We start from the raw sequence: 18,920 nt of genomic DNA, 5'->3' as shown, positions 1-18,920 counted from the left end.
GGAGCCAGAGTAGGATATAAGGCTGCCAGTTGTACCACGTGAGAGAGTTGGTCCTGTTACTACGAATGCTGCTAGGACCACAGTGCTCCTGGTCCGCAGTATGTGTCCATGTTAAAGTGTATGATTGATGTAAATGTTGGTGAATAAAACACCCGGTTGGTTCATCACTACCTCTGCCTCAAGCCTCCTACCTTGCGTATCCAGCTGCTACATGGCCATCCTAACAGATACATATGTCCATGTACAGTATTCTAAATCATGTAAGCACAACCTAATGATTACTTTTGGTCTTAACCACCCATTATTTTACATTAAATATGTCAAATAAAATAAATTTTTATTTTCTTGACATGTCTTGTAAAATGGCAACTGGAAACAAACTTTAGCCAAATAGACAGTTTTTAATCTCATTATTACAATGGCAGGTTATCACATTCACAAATAGGCTAAAGGGCTGCAAGGCAAAGACAATGTTGAACAGTTGTTTTACAGACATCTAAGATAGTGTTAATAATGGGATGAAGAAGGTTCTGTCTGCACTCAGATGGGAGGTAAGATGACTATGATGGGAGCAGGAGAAGACAAGCAGGGTCTGAAATGATAGCACATGTTAGTGGAAAGATTCATGAGATGACAGCAATAAATGTGTGATGCAGATTTCATCAAAGCATCCAATACAGAATAGGGCATATTAATGGTTGGACTATGGGATGTCTGATGCAGGCAACAATAAAGGCTCTGGAAGTAGTCAGAAAAATGAAACGGATTGAATCGGTGGCAGAGGTTGACCACGGGCAGATGGGAGAAAGGTGAGAGAAGTCATTGTTTCTAGATAAAAGAACATGATAATAAAGTCAACAAGTGAAGAAGACTCTTGTAAATAGTTAGATGTAAAATGCATGAACTTTTTCTTTTTCCTATGTAGTGAAAGACAGGAGATCCTCATGGAAATTAAAATGAACATGGAGAGGCGAGGACTCCTGTGAATTTTGGGACAAAGAAAGGTTTCACAAATTCTAAAGTGTGTTTGATATCATTTATATCATGTGATCAATGATGAAACCCATATTTAATCATTTTTCATACAGGTTCTGGTTTTGGATGGTCCAAATGAAAAGAAGAAAGAAAGCTCAGAGGAACTTTTTGAATTTTCAATGACCAAATAAAGTTTTCACAAATAATAAAATCTGTTTTAAAGACTCTGTACCCTCTTTAGAATAATTCCATCCAGATTTGAGCTGTCTAAGTAATGTAGTTTCCATACAGGACCCAGTTCAGGGTGATCAGAATAACAAAAAAGCAGTGAAATGGCCCTGTTCTGTATTTTCACAAATCAGAAAAAGGTTTCACAAATCCCAAACAAGGTTTTAATGAATCTATAGCCTCTTTAGAATAATTCCATCCAGATTTGAGCAGTCTAAGTAATGTAGTTTCCATACAGGACCCAGTTCAGGGTGATCAGAATTCCAAAAAAGCAGTGAAATGGCCCTGTTCTGTATTTTCACAAATCAGAAAAAGGTTTCACAAATCCCAAACAAGGTTTTAATGAATCTATAGCCTCTTTAGAATAATTCTATCCAGATTTGAGCAGTCTAAGTAATGTAGTTTCCATACAGGACCCAGTTCAGGGTGATCAGAATTCCAAAAAAGCAGTGAAATGGCCCTGTTCTGTATTTTCACAAATCAGAAAAAGGTTTCACAAATCCCAAACAAGGTTTTAATGAATCTATAGCCTCTTTAGAATAATTCCATCCAGATTTGAGCTGTCTAAGTAATGTAGTTTCCATACAGGACCCAGTTCAGGGTGATCAGAATTCCAAAAAAGCAGTGAATGGCCCTGTTCTGTATTTTCACAAATCAGAAAAAGGTTTCACAAATCCCAAACAAGATTTTAATGAATCTACAACCTCTTTAGAATAATTCCATCCAGATTTGATCAGTGTAACTTTTGTAGTTTCCATACAGGACCTTGTTTTGGTCGATCAAAATGCAAAAAAAGCAGTGAAATGGCCCTTTATACCCACCCCTTTAATGCGCGAATCGGAGGCTGGCGAATCGGATGCCAACTTCAGCGTCGTAAGAAGAAGCATGAATAGGCTTGTCATTGAAAAAACCCGCTACTCCACCTACTGTCCTGGCGGTGAATCGCCACGCAGCACACGCAACCGCCGACAAAGCAAAATGAAGTATAAACGTCTCGAGCCATTAACATACGCGCAAGACGCAAGCGCAAGGGCAGTTAAAAGAAGTATAACTCAGCCTTTAGTGTTTAAGCAAGAGTAAAACGTTTTCCTTGTTCTTCCCTGCAGTTCCTCTGATCATGCAGCTGGTGATCCGCCGGTACCGTCCCTCAGACAAGGACACAGTGCTGAGCCTGTTCAGCATCGGCATCCGGGAGCACATCGGTCCTTGCTTTCAGAACGCCATGACCAGCCCTCTGTACCTCACCATCACGCTGTGTCTCTTTGTTGTTGGCTACCTCGTCGGCTCTGTGTTGGCAGCTGTGCTGTTACCAGCCGCCTGGGTGGGCCTCATCTACTACTGCTGTCACGAGCTATATACCGGCTACGTGAGGGAGAGACTCCAAACAGACATGCAGGACATCGTTGGGAACTATCTGAGGAGACCTGACGACTGTTTCTGGGTGGCTGAGGCTGAGGTTGATGGGAGGACGCAGATTTTCGGTATGGTGGCTGTAATTGCCAAACAGAGTGGGAAAGAAAAGTACGGGGAGATGTTCAGGATGATCGTCTCACAGCAGAGCAGACGGATGGGCCTGGGCCACAAGATGACTCAGACTGTGATTGACTTCTGTAAGGAACGAGGCTTCTCTAAGGTGGTGCTGGAGACGAGCTCCACCCAGATGGCTGCAGTGGCCCTGTACTACAAACTGGGGTTCAGTCTCGCCCTCTTACACAAAGAAACACACGCTCCCTTTTGGCTCGTTTTGCTGACCAAAGTCACAATTTTAAGGATGGAAAAACACTTGTAAATCTTAGAGGTCCCTGATCAGCTTCTTTATTGTTTTCTCACTTGGCTGAAACCATAACCGTGCGCTCCATAATGAAACACTATGTTTTTACATGTGAGCCGAGCAAAAACAAGTTTCAGGAAGAGCAGAGTGAAAAATCTCACAGACGAAAAGTTTGGTTCGTGAGAGTTAGAAACACAAAACTTTACCTTTATATATTTTAGATTTTAAATTACATTTACGATTTCTATACTTTTTTTTTAGCAATAAGTCGGATGAATTTGTCATAATTGCGGCTTGGGAAGTTATGAACATTATAAGAGTTAAGCTAAAGAGAGTTGTGCTATATTCATTTTTTTTTTTATATATAGCGCCAAATACAACAAATGTCATCTCAAGGCACTTAAATAATAAAGTCCAATTCAAGCCAATTGGAATTCAGTTCATTGTAATCATAATTATTTATAAAATAATCCAATTCATTCATATAGAGCCAATTCAAAAACAATTAAAAACAATCTCCCGTCCTGAGCAGGAGATTGGATATGTAATGTGTAATGGTGCTAGATTTACAAACGTAATAAAACAGTAAAGGACAGAACACACAGGTGTCAAAACAGACACTCCTATTATTTTCTTTTATCACCGCCGCTGGCCGTGGGACAGCACTTGATGACGGCCTGTAACTCTATATCTGCTCCATGCAGGTAAACCCTGGCTCCTGTCCCACTGCAGCAGCACTGTCACTTATCAAGCATGTTTGTAAAATGGCTGAAGAGACATTTATTACTGAGGCTGAGAAACAACTGGAGCTTTCCGAGCCACAATCCTGTCGTTAAATCCCGTCAGAAAAAACTGCTCTTTCGGTAAACCACAGAGTGTACGTCGTGCGTATCCCCATAGGAGTTGAATCAGGTGCGTCAGTGGGGCTGACAACCTTTTTATGATAAACATTTGGATAAAAAATGCAAGCAATCTTTTCTAATGTTAAGGTAATTATATGCTATATATCTTAAATCCCCCTAAATGGTGCAACTATGCCACCTGCTGATGGAAACTGGTAGACCAGGTGTGTTGCCTTTTAAGTAGTGAGGTATTAAATGTAGGAGTATTCTAACTTTAACCTGTATGTATTCAGAAAACAACTATTTTTAGGAAGATTATTAATTATATAGGTTATTCTGCTGCTTTGAAAACATAAAATCACAGATAAAGCATTATTTTTCTAACCTGACTCACGTCATCTGGCTGCGTTCACCTACTACACGCGGGGGCGTTCCCTTTCCTCACACAACCCAGAGGGGGGGGGAGTCAGGTAATTATTTTTCTACTTATTAATTAAAAAACGACAATTATGATCGGGGACTCAGGGATCTGTGTGTGCAGATGCAGGCTGCATTGCTGAGTCGTGTGACGCGCCGCCGCCGCAGTTCGCTGCCCGTATGTTTTCAGCGTTAGAATTAAGGCGTAGTTATGGTCAAACATGGTCAGTACAAAGCTAAATTGTTTAGTAAAGAGTTTCTAATTCAGCAGAATGAGGGATGTGTGTGTCAGAGCTGGGTATTTCATATATGCCTCACTTCTCGGCATCACACAGCAAAAACACTTGTTAATGTAATGACTAAACATTGTAACGTCTGCTTTAGTGCTTCATACACGTGCTGTAAAGACTCTTAGAAGTTCATGTGTTTAATTTGTAACATTTAAGGCCATTAAATGTCCTGAAAGTCAGATTTTAATCACTATAGTCCGAAATGTCAATGATGCTTTTACCTCATTTTGTATTTAATTGCTTTATTATACACAATTGTATCATCCTTATTACAAATCACAATTTACGTCGTGGCATTTTTGTCATGTTGAAACATTATTAAACCACGTATGAAGTCTTAAAAATGCTTTGGCTGAACTTTCGAACATGTGCAGCTTTATTTGAAGCTGAGGAGTTTCCAACAACATGAACGTGACCATTAGGCCACAGAAAGTAAAGCAGCTACTCTATTAGTTGTATTATTTGATTACATTTTGAGTACAAAATGTGAAAATCATGCTCACTGTGGAAAAAATAAACACATTTTTTAAAACATGTTGTCTTTGACATCTTTGTCGACCATCTTTCAGCATATCGTCGGATTATTTTGCAGGCCGAGGTCATGGTTCCCTTCTTTGTCTCCTTTGACTCCCTGATGATACCTCACTGAAACCATACAGCTCTCCTAGTATACATGACTGTGGTGTTACTGTAATGATTTATAAGTATGGATCATTTCTCGCTGTCTTATCCCTAATCCTAATTAAAGATATGTCATTTTATTACAGTTCCACTACAACTGAAGCAGAAGAGTCCTCTATCAGACTCATTTTATATCATTGTGATGTGGTGTTTTATAACCTGCAGTATTTCAGTTCATTTCATTTGGTTTTTTAACAAGCTTGTCAGTTTTGCCCCAAGCAAGGTTCATACTATTAAAGTATTATTTGTTTGTTCTAACAGCAGAGGGCGCTGCTTATCTAAGTGACATGTCTGATGCAAGTGAGTTGGTTTGTACTCTCGGGAATTATAGGACATGATTTTAGATAATTCAGAATAACAGTTTCACAGCAACAGAAGAGCAAAGTCGATCTACTTTAGTGTTTTTAAGATCTTTCATTTGCTGTTTCCTTTGGATATATTTTCCATAGATAGCATGTCTTGTAATATATGACACAATATAATAGATTCCTTGCACCGCTGATCACTGACAGACGAGGCACTAAACCACGCTGTAAGAGAAGGAGATCAGTTTTATCTGTGCTGATGGAGAACATGTCAGGGCAAAAGTCAGCTTGTATGTCTGTCACACAAGTCTCAGAAACATGCAGAGGCAGCATTCCCACACAAGCTCACATCATACAATTCCTTTCCTGCATTTAGTTTAACTATGGGGATTCAAATCTTATTGGAATATGTTAAAAACAAACACTAAATGCTCTTTATTGTTCAAATTCGGAGGGGATATTCCAATGTTTGGTCGGTATTGGGCCAGTTGTATTCTCCGAGGACAAAAAGGTACAAAATGTTAAACCTTTGTGTGATTTCTAAGAATTTCAGTCCTTTGGTTTTAAATTTGTTGGAGACACTTGGCATGTTTACACTCGCCCTTTCTTAGAAACGTGAGGAACATTTACGTTGTCTAAGCTGCATTTTTTTTAATGCAGCTTAGACAACGCCATGTTATCTCATGTAATGAGAAGCAACTGGCCACTTTCTCCTTAGAGATTAGATCGTGTTACTCAGCACTGATTAAGAACTACACAACTCCAGTTTAAGACACACTGTCTTTTGATTTCGAATATTAGCATTTTTCGAGCGGAATCCATGCAGCTCTTATCAATGAATATTAACATATAACATTACAAGATGGGATTACAACATAAAAATATGCTCCTGGGACTGTGAAAATTTATAGTCATGAAAAACAGTTCCACATAAAATAACGTGGATTTTTCGAAAATCAGAATGTGTTGTTTACATGGATTTACATGGATAACCTATAACCTGGAAATATGCTCATCACTTTGTCTGAAACAGTGTAGGTTTTTTAGTCTGCCACTGGATGGTGCTAAATGTGTGGAATCTTAGACATACAGACACAGACACACCTCAATATAATCCAATTTTAGCCTCAATCCCCCCCTTTAAAGTATACATCCATCCATCCATCCATTTTCTAAACCCGCTTAATCACATTTAGAGTCGCTGGAGCCTCTGTCTGAGTACCCAGCCTCTGTCATTGGGCGAGAGGCGGGGTACTCACCCTGAACAGGTCGCCAGTCCATCACAGGGCCACACAGAGACAAACGAGACACACAACCATGCACGCTCACACTCACTCCTGAGGACAATTTATATAATGTAATTTATATTTCATATATATAAGACAATGCATTGGGACGCATACAGTACAGACCAAAAGTTTGGACACACCTTCTCATTCAATGAGTTTCCTTTCTTTTCATGACTATTGACATTGTAGATTCACACTGAAGGCATCAAAACTATGAATTAACACATGTGGAAATATGTACTTAACAAAAAAGTGTAAAACAACTGAAAATACGTCTTATATTATAGGTTCTTCAAAGTAGCCACCTTTTGCTGTGATTACTGCTTTGCACACACTCTGCATTCTCTTGATGAGCTTCAAGAGGTAGTGACCTGAAATGGTTTTCACTACACAGGTGTGCCCTGTCAGGTTTAATAAGTGGGATTTCTTGCCTTATAAATGGGGCTGGGACCATCAGTTGTGTTGTGCAGGAGTCAGATGGATACACAGCTGATAGTCCTACTGAATAGACTGTTAGAATTTGTATTATGGCAAGAAAAAAGCAGCTAAGTAAAGAAAAACGAGTGGCCATCATTACTTTAAGAAATTAAGGTCAGTCAGTCCGAAAAATTGCGAAAACTTTGGGAAAACTTTGGGAAAACCCAAGTGCAGTCGCAAAAACCATCAAGCGCTACAAAGAAACTGGCTCACATGAGGACCGCCCCAGGAAAGGAAGACCAAGAGTCACCTCTGCTGCTGAGGATAAGTTCATCCGAGTCACCAGCCTCAGAAATTGCAGGTTAACAGCAGCTCAGATTAGAGACCATGTCAATGCCACACAGAGTTCTAGCAGCAGACACATCTCTGGAACAACTGTTAAGAGGAGACTGTGTGAATCAGGCCTTCATGGTAGAATAGCTGCTAGGAAACCACTGCTAAGGACAGGCAACAAGCAGAAGAGACTTGTTTGGGCTAAAGAACACAAGGAATGGATATTAGACCAGTGGAAATCTGTGCTTTGGTCTGATGAGTCCAAATTTGAGATCTTTGGTTCCAACCACTGTGTCTTTGTGCGAAGCAGAAAAGGTGAACGGATGGACTCTACATGCCTGGTTCCCACCGTGAAGCATGGAGGAGGAGGTGTGATGGTGTGGGGGTGCTTTGCTGGTGACACTGTTGGGGATTTATTCAAAATTGAAGGCATACTGAACCAGCATGGCTACCACAGCATCTTGCAGCGGCATGATATTCCATCCGGTTTGCGTTTAGTTGGACCATCATTTATTTTCCAGCAGGACAATGACCCCAAACACACCTCCAGGCTGTGTAAGGGTTATTTGACCAACAAGGAGAGTGATGGGCTGCTGCGTCAGATGACCTGGCCTCCACAGTCACCGGACCTGAACCTAATCGAGATGGTTTGGGGTGAGCTGAACCGCAGAGTGAAGGCAAAAGGGCCAACAAGAGCTAAGCATCTCTGGGAACTTCTTCAAGACTGTTGGAAAAAAATTTCAGGTGACTACCTCTTGAAGCTCATCAAGAGAATGCCAAGAGTGTGCGAAGCAGTAATCAAAGCAAAAGGTGGCCACTTTGAAGAACCTAGAATATAAGACATATTTTCAGTTGTTTCACACTTTTTTGTTAAGTATATAATTCCACATGTGTTAATTCATAGTTTTGATGCCTTCAGTGTGAATCTACAATCTTCATAGTCATGAAAATAAAGAAAACTCTTTGAATGAGAAGGTGTGTCCAAACTTTTGGTCTGTACTGTATATAGTCCTCTGTGTCACTGATCTTCTTTCTGTATGTAGTCCATTTCTTCCATTTGGGTCTTCTGGAGTCTTACTATGTGTGTCAGTTTCTCGGTCACATAGATTTCCTCAGCAATTTGAATCCAGTGGTCCAGAGTCGGTGGGTCTGCCTGGTTCCATCTCCTTGTAATTGATTTAAAATCTGTGAGGATTTTAGCCAAATATGTCAAATAAGTCTTCCCTGTACATATTCATCTGGAAAATGACCAAGTACAAAACGGAGACATTAAAAAGCAAATTATAACTCAGGATTTTTCCCAGCTCAATATTTATGTCTTTCAAAAAAGGTGCAGGTGATTAAGATAAATCAAACTGCAAAGCTGAAACAAAGCTGCGTGAGAACTGGAGGGACCTTCAAAAACAAGCGCCATGATTCTCAGAAAAACAACCTAAACCCACCTGACTGTGTTACTTTATAGATGAAAGCACAACAGAAAGTGCAACGAATCTTATTCAGCATTAGGATGTGAATATAAAGAATCTTGGGACTGTCCAGGTGTTCGTTATTTCTCCTCATTTTACCAACTAATTATATTATATTTGGGCTGTGGGAGCAATTATATTTAATTGTGTAATTCTGGTTCATTTTAACCTGGTGAAGGCTATTTCCCATCGATATGGCCTTTGTGGCTTTTATGGGTCATAACAACTTTGTTTAAGAGATTAGTTTAAATAAGGAGTTACACAGCATGTATCGAGTTAACTGAGCAAATTTTGCCACCTGGAACGGCCATTTAACTGTGGTAGGATCTCTAAAAACCCTCTGGGGAAAGTTTTTGCAGGAGAATTAGACAAAGATTGGGTTGTTTGGCCACATTAAAGATGTTGTACAATCCTTCTGCCGCTGAGAAAGAACAGTTCTCACACATCACTGACAGCCCAGTGTTTCCATGACATTCACATGCATAATGAGTGGATGTAAACTCCCAGGCACAACTGTATTCCCATGTCCTATTTATTTATTTAAATATTTATCCATCTACCTATTCATTTATTTATTTAGACCAGAGAAATACCACAGGAGCATGTAACAGGTGAATTGTTTGGGAAAAGTATTAATAACACAAAAACATCAAGGTTTTACTTATGTATAGTTATTAAGATATATAAGTCAATTAAATATAGCTCAAGTATCAATCGCCAGTGGTGTGGACAGATTCAAAGATCCCAGAAAAGCAACAACCAAATCTATCTATATCCTACTGAAACTGAGAGCGATCTTTCCAGCAATGAATTATTTTGATAAATTATCTGCATAAATTTGCTATTCCCATGATCTCAAAATAACGAAGCTCGTTTTCACCTGATAAGTTAGTTCATCCCTTTCTCTCAAGAAATCTGCCTACTGCTTTCTCAGGATCATCACATATTGTAGCCTGTTTTCAGGTTTGGTTTCTTGAGGTCACAGGATACGACAGTGGGCTCAAAAATCAATAGTTTTTGTGTTAGCACCTAAATTCATCGTTCATAATGACTGTCATGATAGTTGGGGAGGATATATACCATCTGTTCTTAAGCTCAGACAGTGGAGTCAGTAGGCATAGATAAGAGTTTAACCAACATTGCAACGCTTCAGCAACTACCTGCCCTTAAGGCAATCCCACTGCTTAAGGGGAAAAAGGAAACTTTACCGAGCCAAACTAACGAATATATCAACCAGTTGTCTCAAGAAAGCAAGTCTTGGTATACTGAGACAACAAGATAAATGTATCTATAATCACAACAAAACAACCCTTGTGAGCTCGATGTAATGACATAATGCAATCATTATCAATACAAAACAAGCTTTATTATCTCAAGAAATAATAAATTTACTAGTACATATTTGCCCTTTGATCAATTAATGCTACAATTAAATATATTAATGTTTTGTTACTTTTCACATTAAGCTTTTTGGTTGAAAATATGCAAAAAAAAAAAAGCAAAATAATCCATTAAATATAGATGATTTTAGACTGTTTTGTGACAGTCTTTACAATTAATGACACTGTCCTCTTCGTCAAAATGTGCACCTGTGGAGAGTATTAAAGCAGATATTGTGGGACATCTAGTGGTCGTGAGAGTAACTGCATTTGAAGGGTAAAGATAGCATCTGTGACTGTACAGTCGTGTTGTAAAAAGAATGTGGTGATTTTATTTCTATTTTCGAAAGCCAATTCGAAAAGTGACAATATTTGTTTATACGGGGTGGCTGTAGCTTAGCCTGGGAATTCCCATGCTGCTTTGCGCTCGATTTCATTCTCACTGCAAAGTCAGCCTGGAAACCACCGCCCTTATTTTTGCTAGAGTTTGGGAACCAATCACAGAACGGGGGGGCAGCAAGACGATGACGTCTATGCGCTACACCGAAGCTTGTAGAGCGTTAATCCAACATGACAGCGGACACAACGTTACCGTTCAATGCAGCCTTAGAAAGTGTTTCGGAGTAGATTCACCCTAGGGTCATTTGAACCGTGATATCCAGCCAAGTAGCCCACCCGAAGTTTTTCCGATATTGGCTGAACATCAGCTGAGTTACCGAGTTATCCCGAATAGCTTAGTACAAGCGCTAACTGACCCTGGCAGTATCTCCAAAATTACCACACTAGAATCACATGTCATGACACCAAACTTCTACAGTTGTACAAATATGGTCTGTACTCACAAAACGATGCATTTGGAAGTTTGTACATAGTCCAGGAGTTTATTATTATCATCAACACAAGCCTGATAGCTTTTCTGCTGCTAAAGCTTCGTTGACGTCACTTCTGGGAGCTGGGAGCTTCAAAGTAAGATGAGGGTTGATCTACTACTGTAGACAACAAAGCAAGGCTGCTCAATTTCTCCATTATTAAAATAAATTCACAACTCTACAACATAAAAATTCATGTATAATATAGCATATAGGCCTACTTTGTTAAATTTAAGTAGCTTAGAGCGCAAGTTTACTTTTATTTTCCATTTTTTTTCTTCTTCCTCGTCGAATTTCTGTCGTCATCTGGTATAAGTGATACAATTGGCTATGAATCGCGCGCAAAGCAGCATGGGAAGAACCTGACGTCATTTGATAGACATTCGTAGCGCCCAATAAACGGCTCTAGGCATTCGTAAACCACGCCTCAAATACGAGAAAACGCACACCTAGTTCCCAGACCACCATCTCATCGAGATTGTGGACGCGTCAGCCAGGCTAGCTGTAGCTCAAGAGAAAGAACAGTCAATCTGTCAATCAGATTGACTGTGGTTCTAATGCCTTCCCCAGACCACATGTCGATGTGTCTTGTGGCAAGAAACTGAACTCAATGCTGCCTCTAATGCATCCATCAGTGTGGGAATGTGTACAACAGGGAAACAAAAGCACTGTGTAGCCTGTAAAATGGTGTAGACCAGTGGTACCCAAACTTTTCACAGCCACGTACCCCTTCAGACATCTGACCTCCAGCCATGTACCCCCTACTCCTGCACACACAAAAAACTGTCTGTAAGCCCCCCCACCACCATCACCACACACACAGCATATAACACATAAGAAATCACTTAAATTTTTTTTTTTTTTTGCGAGACAAAGTCTCGCTCTCCATTTTGTTTTCAGAATTGTTAGGGCTGAGAATCCACTATCACAAATGTTGATAAACTTATTGTGGCATAGTTTCGCCTTTTTGGCGAGATTGTTTCTCTGTCCGTCGCTGCATGCTTTCCCGCATCAGGAGACTCTGCACCCGACTCCTCACCGCTGTCCATGGCTATGCTGTCAGCTTGGCCAGCCACAGGTGCATCGCAAACATCAAAGGTAGACGTTGAAGGGGAAGAATAACGTGGGTTGTTGTTGCTGGAAAGGGCAACTTTGACTGTGGGCTGACTTGTGGTAGCAGTTGATGTCCCTCTGGAAGGGCAATTTATCCTTTTTAGCCATTTATCCATTTTCGGCGGTTAGCCTGGCGGCGGCCGGCAGGAGACGGTGTATTTATTTCGGCAGTGCAATTAATTCACTGACCACTAGAGGTTTGTCTATCTATGCATGACAGTATCTTGTGTTTTTGGCACTGTGAATAGGTACTCCAGTATGTCTATTTATACGCCAGGCTCTTTGCAAACCATGTTTTTCATGCATTTTTTCGTGTACCCCCTACGTCACGTTGTGTACCCCTGGGGGTACGCGTACCACAGTTTGGGAACCACTGGTGTAGACAAAGGTGTGCTGTGAATGGGTGAATGTAGCTTGTAGTGTCAAGGTGCTTTGAGGGGTCAACTAGACTGGAAAAGTCCTATATGAATACAATCTATTTACAATATATAACCAAGTCACCAGAAATTGGCACCTGTTATGGTATGATCAGCCCTAACCATAGTGGATTTCTAACCCAAACCAAGTAATAATATTGCCCGTGCTGTCAGTTCTAAAAGACAAGGACTTTTGTTTTGAAATAAGAAAAAAAAGGGACTTTTATGTTTCATTAGGAAGTTGACTCCTTTAAGACCAGAAAAGTGCTGATTAAGCAGTGAGAATATGTTGCGTGAGGACTGAAGAGAATGGAAAACTTAAAGTACTGAACATCTCCAGGGAAGCTACTGGCGGGCAAACAGTTCTGTGTTCAAATTTGTTACGAGTTAGCAATTTTGGTGCTAAAAATGTTGTGCAGCTATAATGCTAAGCGAAGCTAATTTGGCTATTATTAGGATTAGAAAAATAGCTTTAACATATGCAAGGTTATGCAGCGCTATGTTTAGCATTGTTGAATGTAACTTGTATCTAAAAAGGTTTCCTGAACTGTATGTGTGTAGATAGTTTAAAGTAATTGTATTTTGCCTTCTCTTTTCATTTCTGTTGCATCTTAAAGGTTTTCAACCTGACTTACATCTGACTGTGTGAACACTTGGCTATGTAAAAGAAGAAGAAGGAAGATTAAGAAAGTTGTCATCTGAGCTGATCCATCTTACTCTGTTGTTGGCCATGGCCTTTTTCAAGTTTGGGCAGACTTTAAAATAAAAGCCCTGGATAACTGGCTCATGGCTTAAACTCAACCAAGAAGAGACAAAAGTGTTTTAGTAAGAGTTGTCATGCATAACATAAATGGATCTCACGTCACACAAATAATCATGACTGAAAGTGTCATGCTTAGCTATTTCATCTACTACCCCCTTCCCCGTCCTCCTTATAAATGACAGACTTGACAACAATGTCTTCTCTGATGTGGAAACTCGTGTTTGAGTCAAATTCCCCTTTTGCTACTTGTAGTGACGCTACTTAACAGGATGTTGTTATGAGCCATTCAGTTTAAGGACTTGTTGTAAATTACAGTGGTAAAGTAGATCCATCAGTGACAACTATCCAGTATTTAAATATCATATAAACTGTTTGCCTCATGAGGGACGTTGTAATTTGTATTTACTTTTGATACTTTCATCATTTTTTCTGGTTATTTCTTAGTTCAAATCGGGAGTTTTTACCTTACAAATTCATACACTGATCATAATTTAAAGATTTATTAGACTCAAAGATCAAAACACTTTTCTCAGTTTTCCAGTAACTTTTGAAGAATATTTTAACAGATTTTTTTTTGTCTTTCTCAGAGAAAAACAAACTATGTACCTTTCAAATTGCTCCGCCATTACTTCTAAGAAACACACAAACATACACGCATACCTTTGCCACGTGTGTTTTTTACACTGATAGCCTCTACCAGCCGAATATCAGTCAACACTCAGCAGGACAGACCCCTGCTGGCTCTGTTGAAGCAACAGAACTATGCAACATTATATTACCTTATTTACTACCTTGTGGAAAAAACTCCAGTCAGGCTTGTAATAAATGTTTTAATCTCAAGTTCCCAATGAGGATTTAATGTTGTTTCTTTCACTTTATAGGCCCTGTAAACTTATTTTAGAACAATCCGTCCACTATTTTCTGTTTTATTTCTGTTTTCACATGAGAGAATTCTGTATTTCTTTTTTCCTCTGAACTCTTTTCACTGACTGGGCTCATATAGAGAATTTGACATACTTATGTGCGCCGCAAGGGTTTTAGGTTAGTCTTGTTAAGCATTACGTGATGCAGATGTTTTGAAACTCTGATTGTCACTCAGGTATCAAAGGAATATTCAGTAAATAACGCTTCACGTGGACCTTGAAGTAAGGGCCACTGTCGTGTCTTTACAGTTAATATGAGTAGCTGTTCACCCTCCTTGAGCTTAGCTCAACGACCACTAGCTTTATGTATGCTGCTCAGACAGAAGTTCTCAAGTGAGTCTCTGAAATATATGTTGACCAATTGTTTAAATGTCAGCTAACTCGTGTAGATACAGAACTTTCTGAATTTCATCTTTCTTTTGCAGGAACACAAATCAAACATCTGTATTAATATTTGTATTTTAGATATTTCTGATTTGAGCAGCTGTATGCCATGAGGATACATATAAACCCTGTTCTTCATTTAGAGTTTGTTGATCCTTTCGGTGTTTCTTCTTTCAGTCCATCTAAATTACAACTTTCAAAAGTCCATCTCCACATCTTTGTACCGACAAAACCAACACATGACACTTGTTTTGACTTCATCACTACGCATTTCAGGTGAATAACACTTGGCGGATTCCCAAAGCAAAGAGGGTGATTGAGAAACCACAGGTAAAGTTACTCCTGCCTGTGTTATAACACTTGGCAGTGTTTTTGTGTGCTCTATCCGTCCATCAAAGGCTTTGAGTTCAACATTTGTGAAAATGCCAAACAAGATGGTAATATTGAATCTGTGTCAGTTTTAAAGAGACAGAAGGGACAAACTATCAAGGTTTCTACTGGCAATGACCTTGCATGAGAGTCAATACACAGCATGAGCACACTGTGTGATATAACCAAAGAGTGGAAATTTTTTGTTCAATCTTGCCATTTTAGCTTCATTCAAGATACAACTTTTTAATGGAAAAGTTTACAGAAAGAAAAGTAAAGTGGAGCTATGAGCCTTTAAATCCTAATGTGGGGGACCATCTTCCCAAAGTTTAGCCAGCTGATTTGAAAGAGTAAGACTTGCAGGTAAAACTTGACAAAAAAGGAAACAAACATAATTTGTGCAAGGATTTTTATTTATTTCATTGTCCACTAATGTAGATAAAATAACAATTTATGCTCCCATAAACTGGAACCTGTCAGCTCAGTTCCCACTTTGAGAACGAGTTAAGTGGGCATCCATCTTCCACTTTTCACAAGCCCATGTGGATCACACAGATGTGTACTGCCTAAACTCTTCATTGGTGACAGCGGAGTGGTCTGCATTTTATTTGCTTGAATTGTTGTTATTCTTTGCCATTTGAGATTTGTTGCTTACCCACACAAGAGACTGAATAGTAACAGATACCTCTTCCTTCCAACATTCAAATTAAATTCCAATCATTGTTGTGGCAGAATATTAATTTATTCTTATTTCATATTACATGTCAGCTGCTCTGTGTACATACACACCAACGTTCCACATATTGACATTAATCTAAATGAGACAATATTTTACAAAACTGTGGATGATCTAACTTATATTACCATTTGCTTACTACAGACCATAGCCTGGTTAATGACTTATGCTCAAATTATGCCTCCCTATGCAGCTACATTATTTGTGTCCACCTACACCCTAATTATATCTACATCACTCAAAACGCAGAGCTTAAGCCTACTTGGGTCCCTTTCTTTTCACCCCAACCTTCCTGTTCCACACTGAACACTGATGGAGCAAGTGTTGCCAGATATTGCAACAGAAACAAGCAGCCTGACCTATAAAAACCTTTAAAGACATGGCATCTCTGGAGCCTACTGTACATGAGGGTCGAAAGATGTATTGGAAACTCTGAAATGATATGATATTGACTAAGCCATCTAAATGCATTCATCTGACAAAGATCGGCAAACGCTTTGTTGATTAATCCGATTGTTGCTTCTTCTTGATATAATCTTATTTGGTTAAAGTGATCAGAAAATGTTTTTTACATGGTGGTGTATTATTCAGAGTAAGGTCTTAAACAGGTTAATATCATGAGATTGCTGTGCCACCTCACTTCCAAAAAGTCTGGATGACATGTAAAATGTAAACAAAAACATAATAAAATGATTTTGAAATCTCATCTGCAAAATATCTGAGGAGCCCAGTTGCTGGATTTTTGGGAGAGTAATGTTGCCCTCATGGTCAAGCGCCAAAGTACATCTCTGACATGTTAGAGCCATATGAACCAACTCGGGCTCTGAGAACCTCAGGGAGGGGTCTCCTGCTGGTGCCCAGAGTCAGGACTAAACAAGGTGAGGCTGCGTTTCAGTTTTATGCTCCTAAAATCTGGAACAGTCTTCCAGAAGATGTGAGACAGGCCTCAACTCTGACAATGTTTAAATCCAGGCTGAAAACAGTTCTATTTAGCTGTGCATATGACACCTGAAAGTATTTTATCTGCACTCTTCACTTTTTAAATGAATTAATGATTATTTTAATGGGTTTTAAATTTCTTTCTTTTTTAATTTCTTTCTTTTATTTTTTTTATTCCTTTTTAATGGTTTTATTGCTGTAAAGCACTTTGAATTGCCCTGTGTATGAATTGTGCTCTATAAATAAAATTGCCTTGCCTTGCCTTGCCTTTTCCTGTCTGATATAAGGTGCTAGCTGCTCAAAAGTCCTGTGTCTTCTTTGTTGTATTTTAAATGTTTTCAGTTGGTGAAAGGTCTGGGCTGCAGACAGGTCAGCCCAGTACCTGGACCTTTCTGCTATGACGTCATACTGTTTTCATAGATGCTGTATGTGGTTTAGCTGTCACGAACTGATGAGAACCGTGGACCCCAGAGCGGAGACACAGAAAAAGGTGAAGTAGATGGTATTCCAAAAGTATATTTATTAGAAGATGGCTTAATCCAATATAATCCAATATTCCAAAAACATGAAACAAGACGATAACTCTTGAAGACCAGAATAACGCAGTAAATGAAAGTAAAGGAAAGGAAGAATAAAGGAAGAATAATTAACAAACAATAGAAAACTGGTGTGTCAGGGCAGCATGGCATCCCCTCCTCCTGCTGGTAGAAGGAAAAGAAAAGAAAACGTTTAAGCAGGCCCTGGAGTCGCGGCAGTGGCTGTGACATTAGCATTGTCTTGCAATAATATAAGAGGCCTTCCCTGGAAAAGACGTATGGATGGGAGCATAAGGTGCTCTATAACCTGCGTATACCTTTCAGCACTGATGGTGCCTTTACAGATGTGCAAGTTGCCAGCTCCATAATGCACCCCCATTCCATCAGAGATGCACAATTTAAATTGAGCACTGATAACAAGCTGGGTGGTTTTGCTCTTTAGTTCAGAGAATGCCGTGTCCATAAATTCCCCCAAAGAGGTGTTCAGATTTTGATAAATGGGACCACAGAACAGTTTCACACTTTGTCTAAATTCATTTTGAATGAACTTTGGAGCAGGAAAGACAGCAGTATTTCTGGATCATATGCACATATGGCTTCTTCTATGCATGGTAGAGCTTCACTGTGAACTGTGTTCCCAGACAATGATTTGTGGAAGCCTTCCTGAGCACATGCAGTGATTTCCAGGACAGAATCATATGTGTTTTTAAAGCAGTGTTTCCCGAGGGCCCAAAGATCACAGAGATCCAATATAAATCTTTTGCTGTGTCCATTATGCACAGAGACGTCTCCAGATTTTCTGAATCTTTTAATGATTTTCTGCACTTTTTTTCTCATTTTTTTTATATCGCAAATGTATTTGTAGAATTTAAACATTAGTCTTAGCCTGGGAATTCCCATGCTGCTTTGCGCGTGATTTCATTCACACTGCAAAGGCAGCCTGGAAACCACCGCCCTTATTTTTGCCTGAGTTAGGGAACCAATCACAGAACGGGGGGGGGGGGGGGGGGGGCAGCAAGACGATGACGACGTCTATGCGCGACACCGAAGCTTGTAGAGTGTTAATCCAACATGGCAGCGGACACAACGTTACCGTTCGATGCAGCCTTAGAAAGTGTTTTAAGTAGCTTAGAACGCAAGTTTAATTTTAAAAAAGACCAGCGCGTCTTCTTCTTCCTCGTCGAATTTCTGCGCTCTACATACGTCATCTGGTATAAGTGATACAATTGGCTATGAATTGCGCACAAAGCAGCATGGGAAGAACCAGACGCCATTTGATTGATCGTAGCGCCCAATAAACGGCTCTAGGCATTCGTAAACCACGCCTCAAATATGAGAAAATGCACACCTAGTTCCCAGACCACCATCTCATCGAGATGTGGACGCGTCAGCCAGGCTACATTACTCTACTTTATTTGTGTTTATCTATGTCAGTTTCCTCTGATTAAACCTTTAAAATGCTCCATATTTTCAAGAAAA

General features: G+C 39.6%; 1 protein-coding gene across 1 annotated transcript; it reads left to right on the top strand.

The window, feature by feature from the left end:
- The first annotated feature begins 2,147 nt into the window (after positions 1-2,147).
- Positions 2,148-5,024, top strand: nat8l2 (N-acetyltransferase 8-like 2). Its single transcript, XM_075461556.1, has one exon. The coding sequence runs from the start codon at positions 2,321-2,323 to the stop codon at positions 2,990-2,992; it is 672 nt and encodes a 223-aa protein (XP_075317671.1). The 5' UTR covers positions 2,148-2,320; the 3' UTR covers positions 2,993-5,024.
- Positions 5,025-18,920: the final 13,896 nt, after the last annotated feature.

The sequence above is a fragment of the Odontesthes bonariensis genome, chromosome 3 (assembly GCF_027942865.1).
Source record: "Odontesthes bonariensis isolate fOdoBon6 chromosome 3, fOdoBon6.hap1, whole genome shotgun sequence".
NCBI classification, from domain to species: domain Eukaryota; kingdom Metazoa; phylum Chordata; class Actinopteri; order Atheriniformes; family Atherinopsidae; genus Odontesthes; species Odontesthes bonariensis.
This window is presented reverse-complemented; position numbering and strand designations above follow the sequence as displayed.

Excerpts from the sequence above, each read along its gene's own strand:
- nat8l2 (XM_075461556.1), top strand. The coding sequence starts at position 2,321 with ATGCAGCTGGTGATCCGCCGGTACCGTCCCTCAGACAAGGACACAGTG.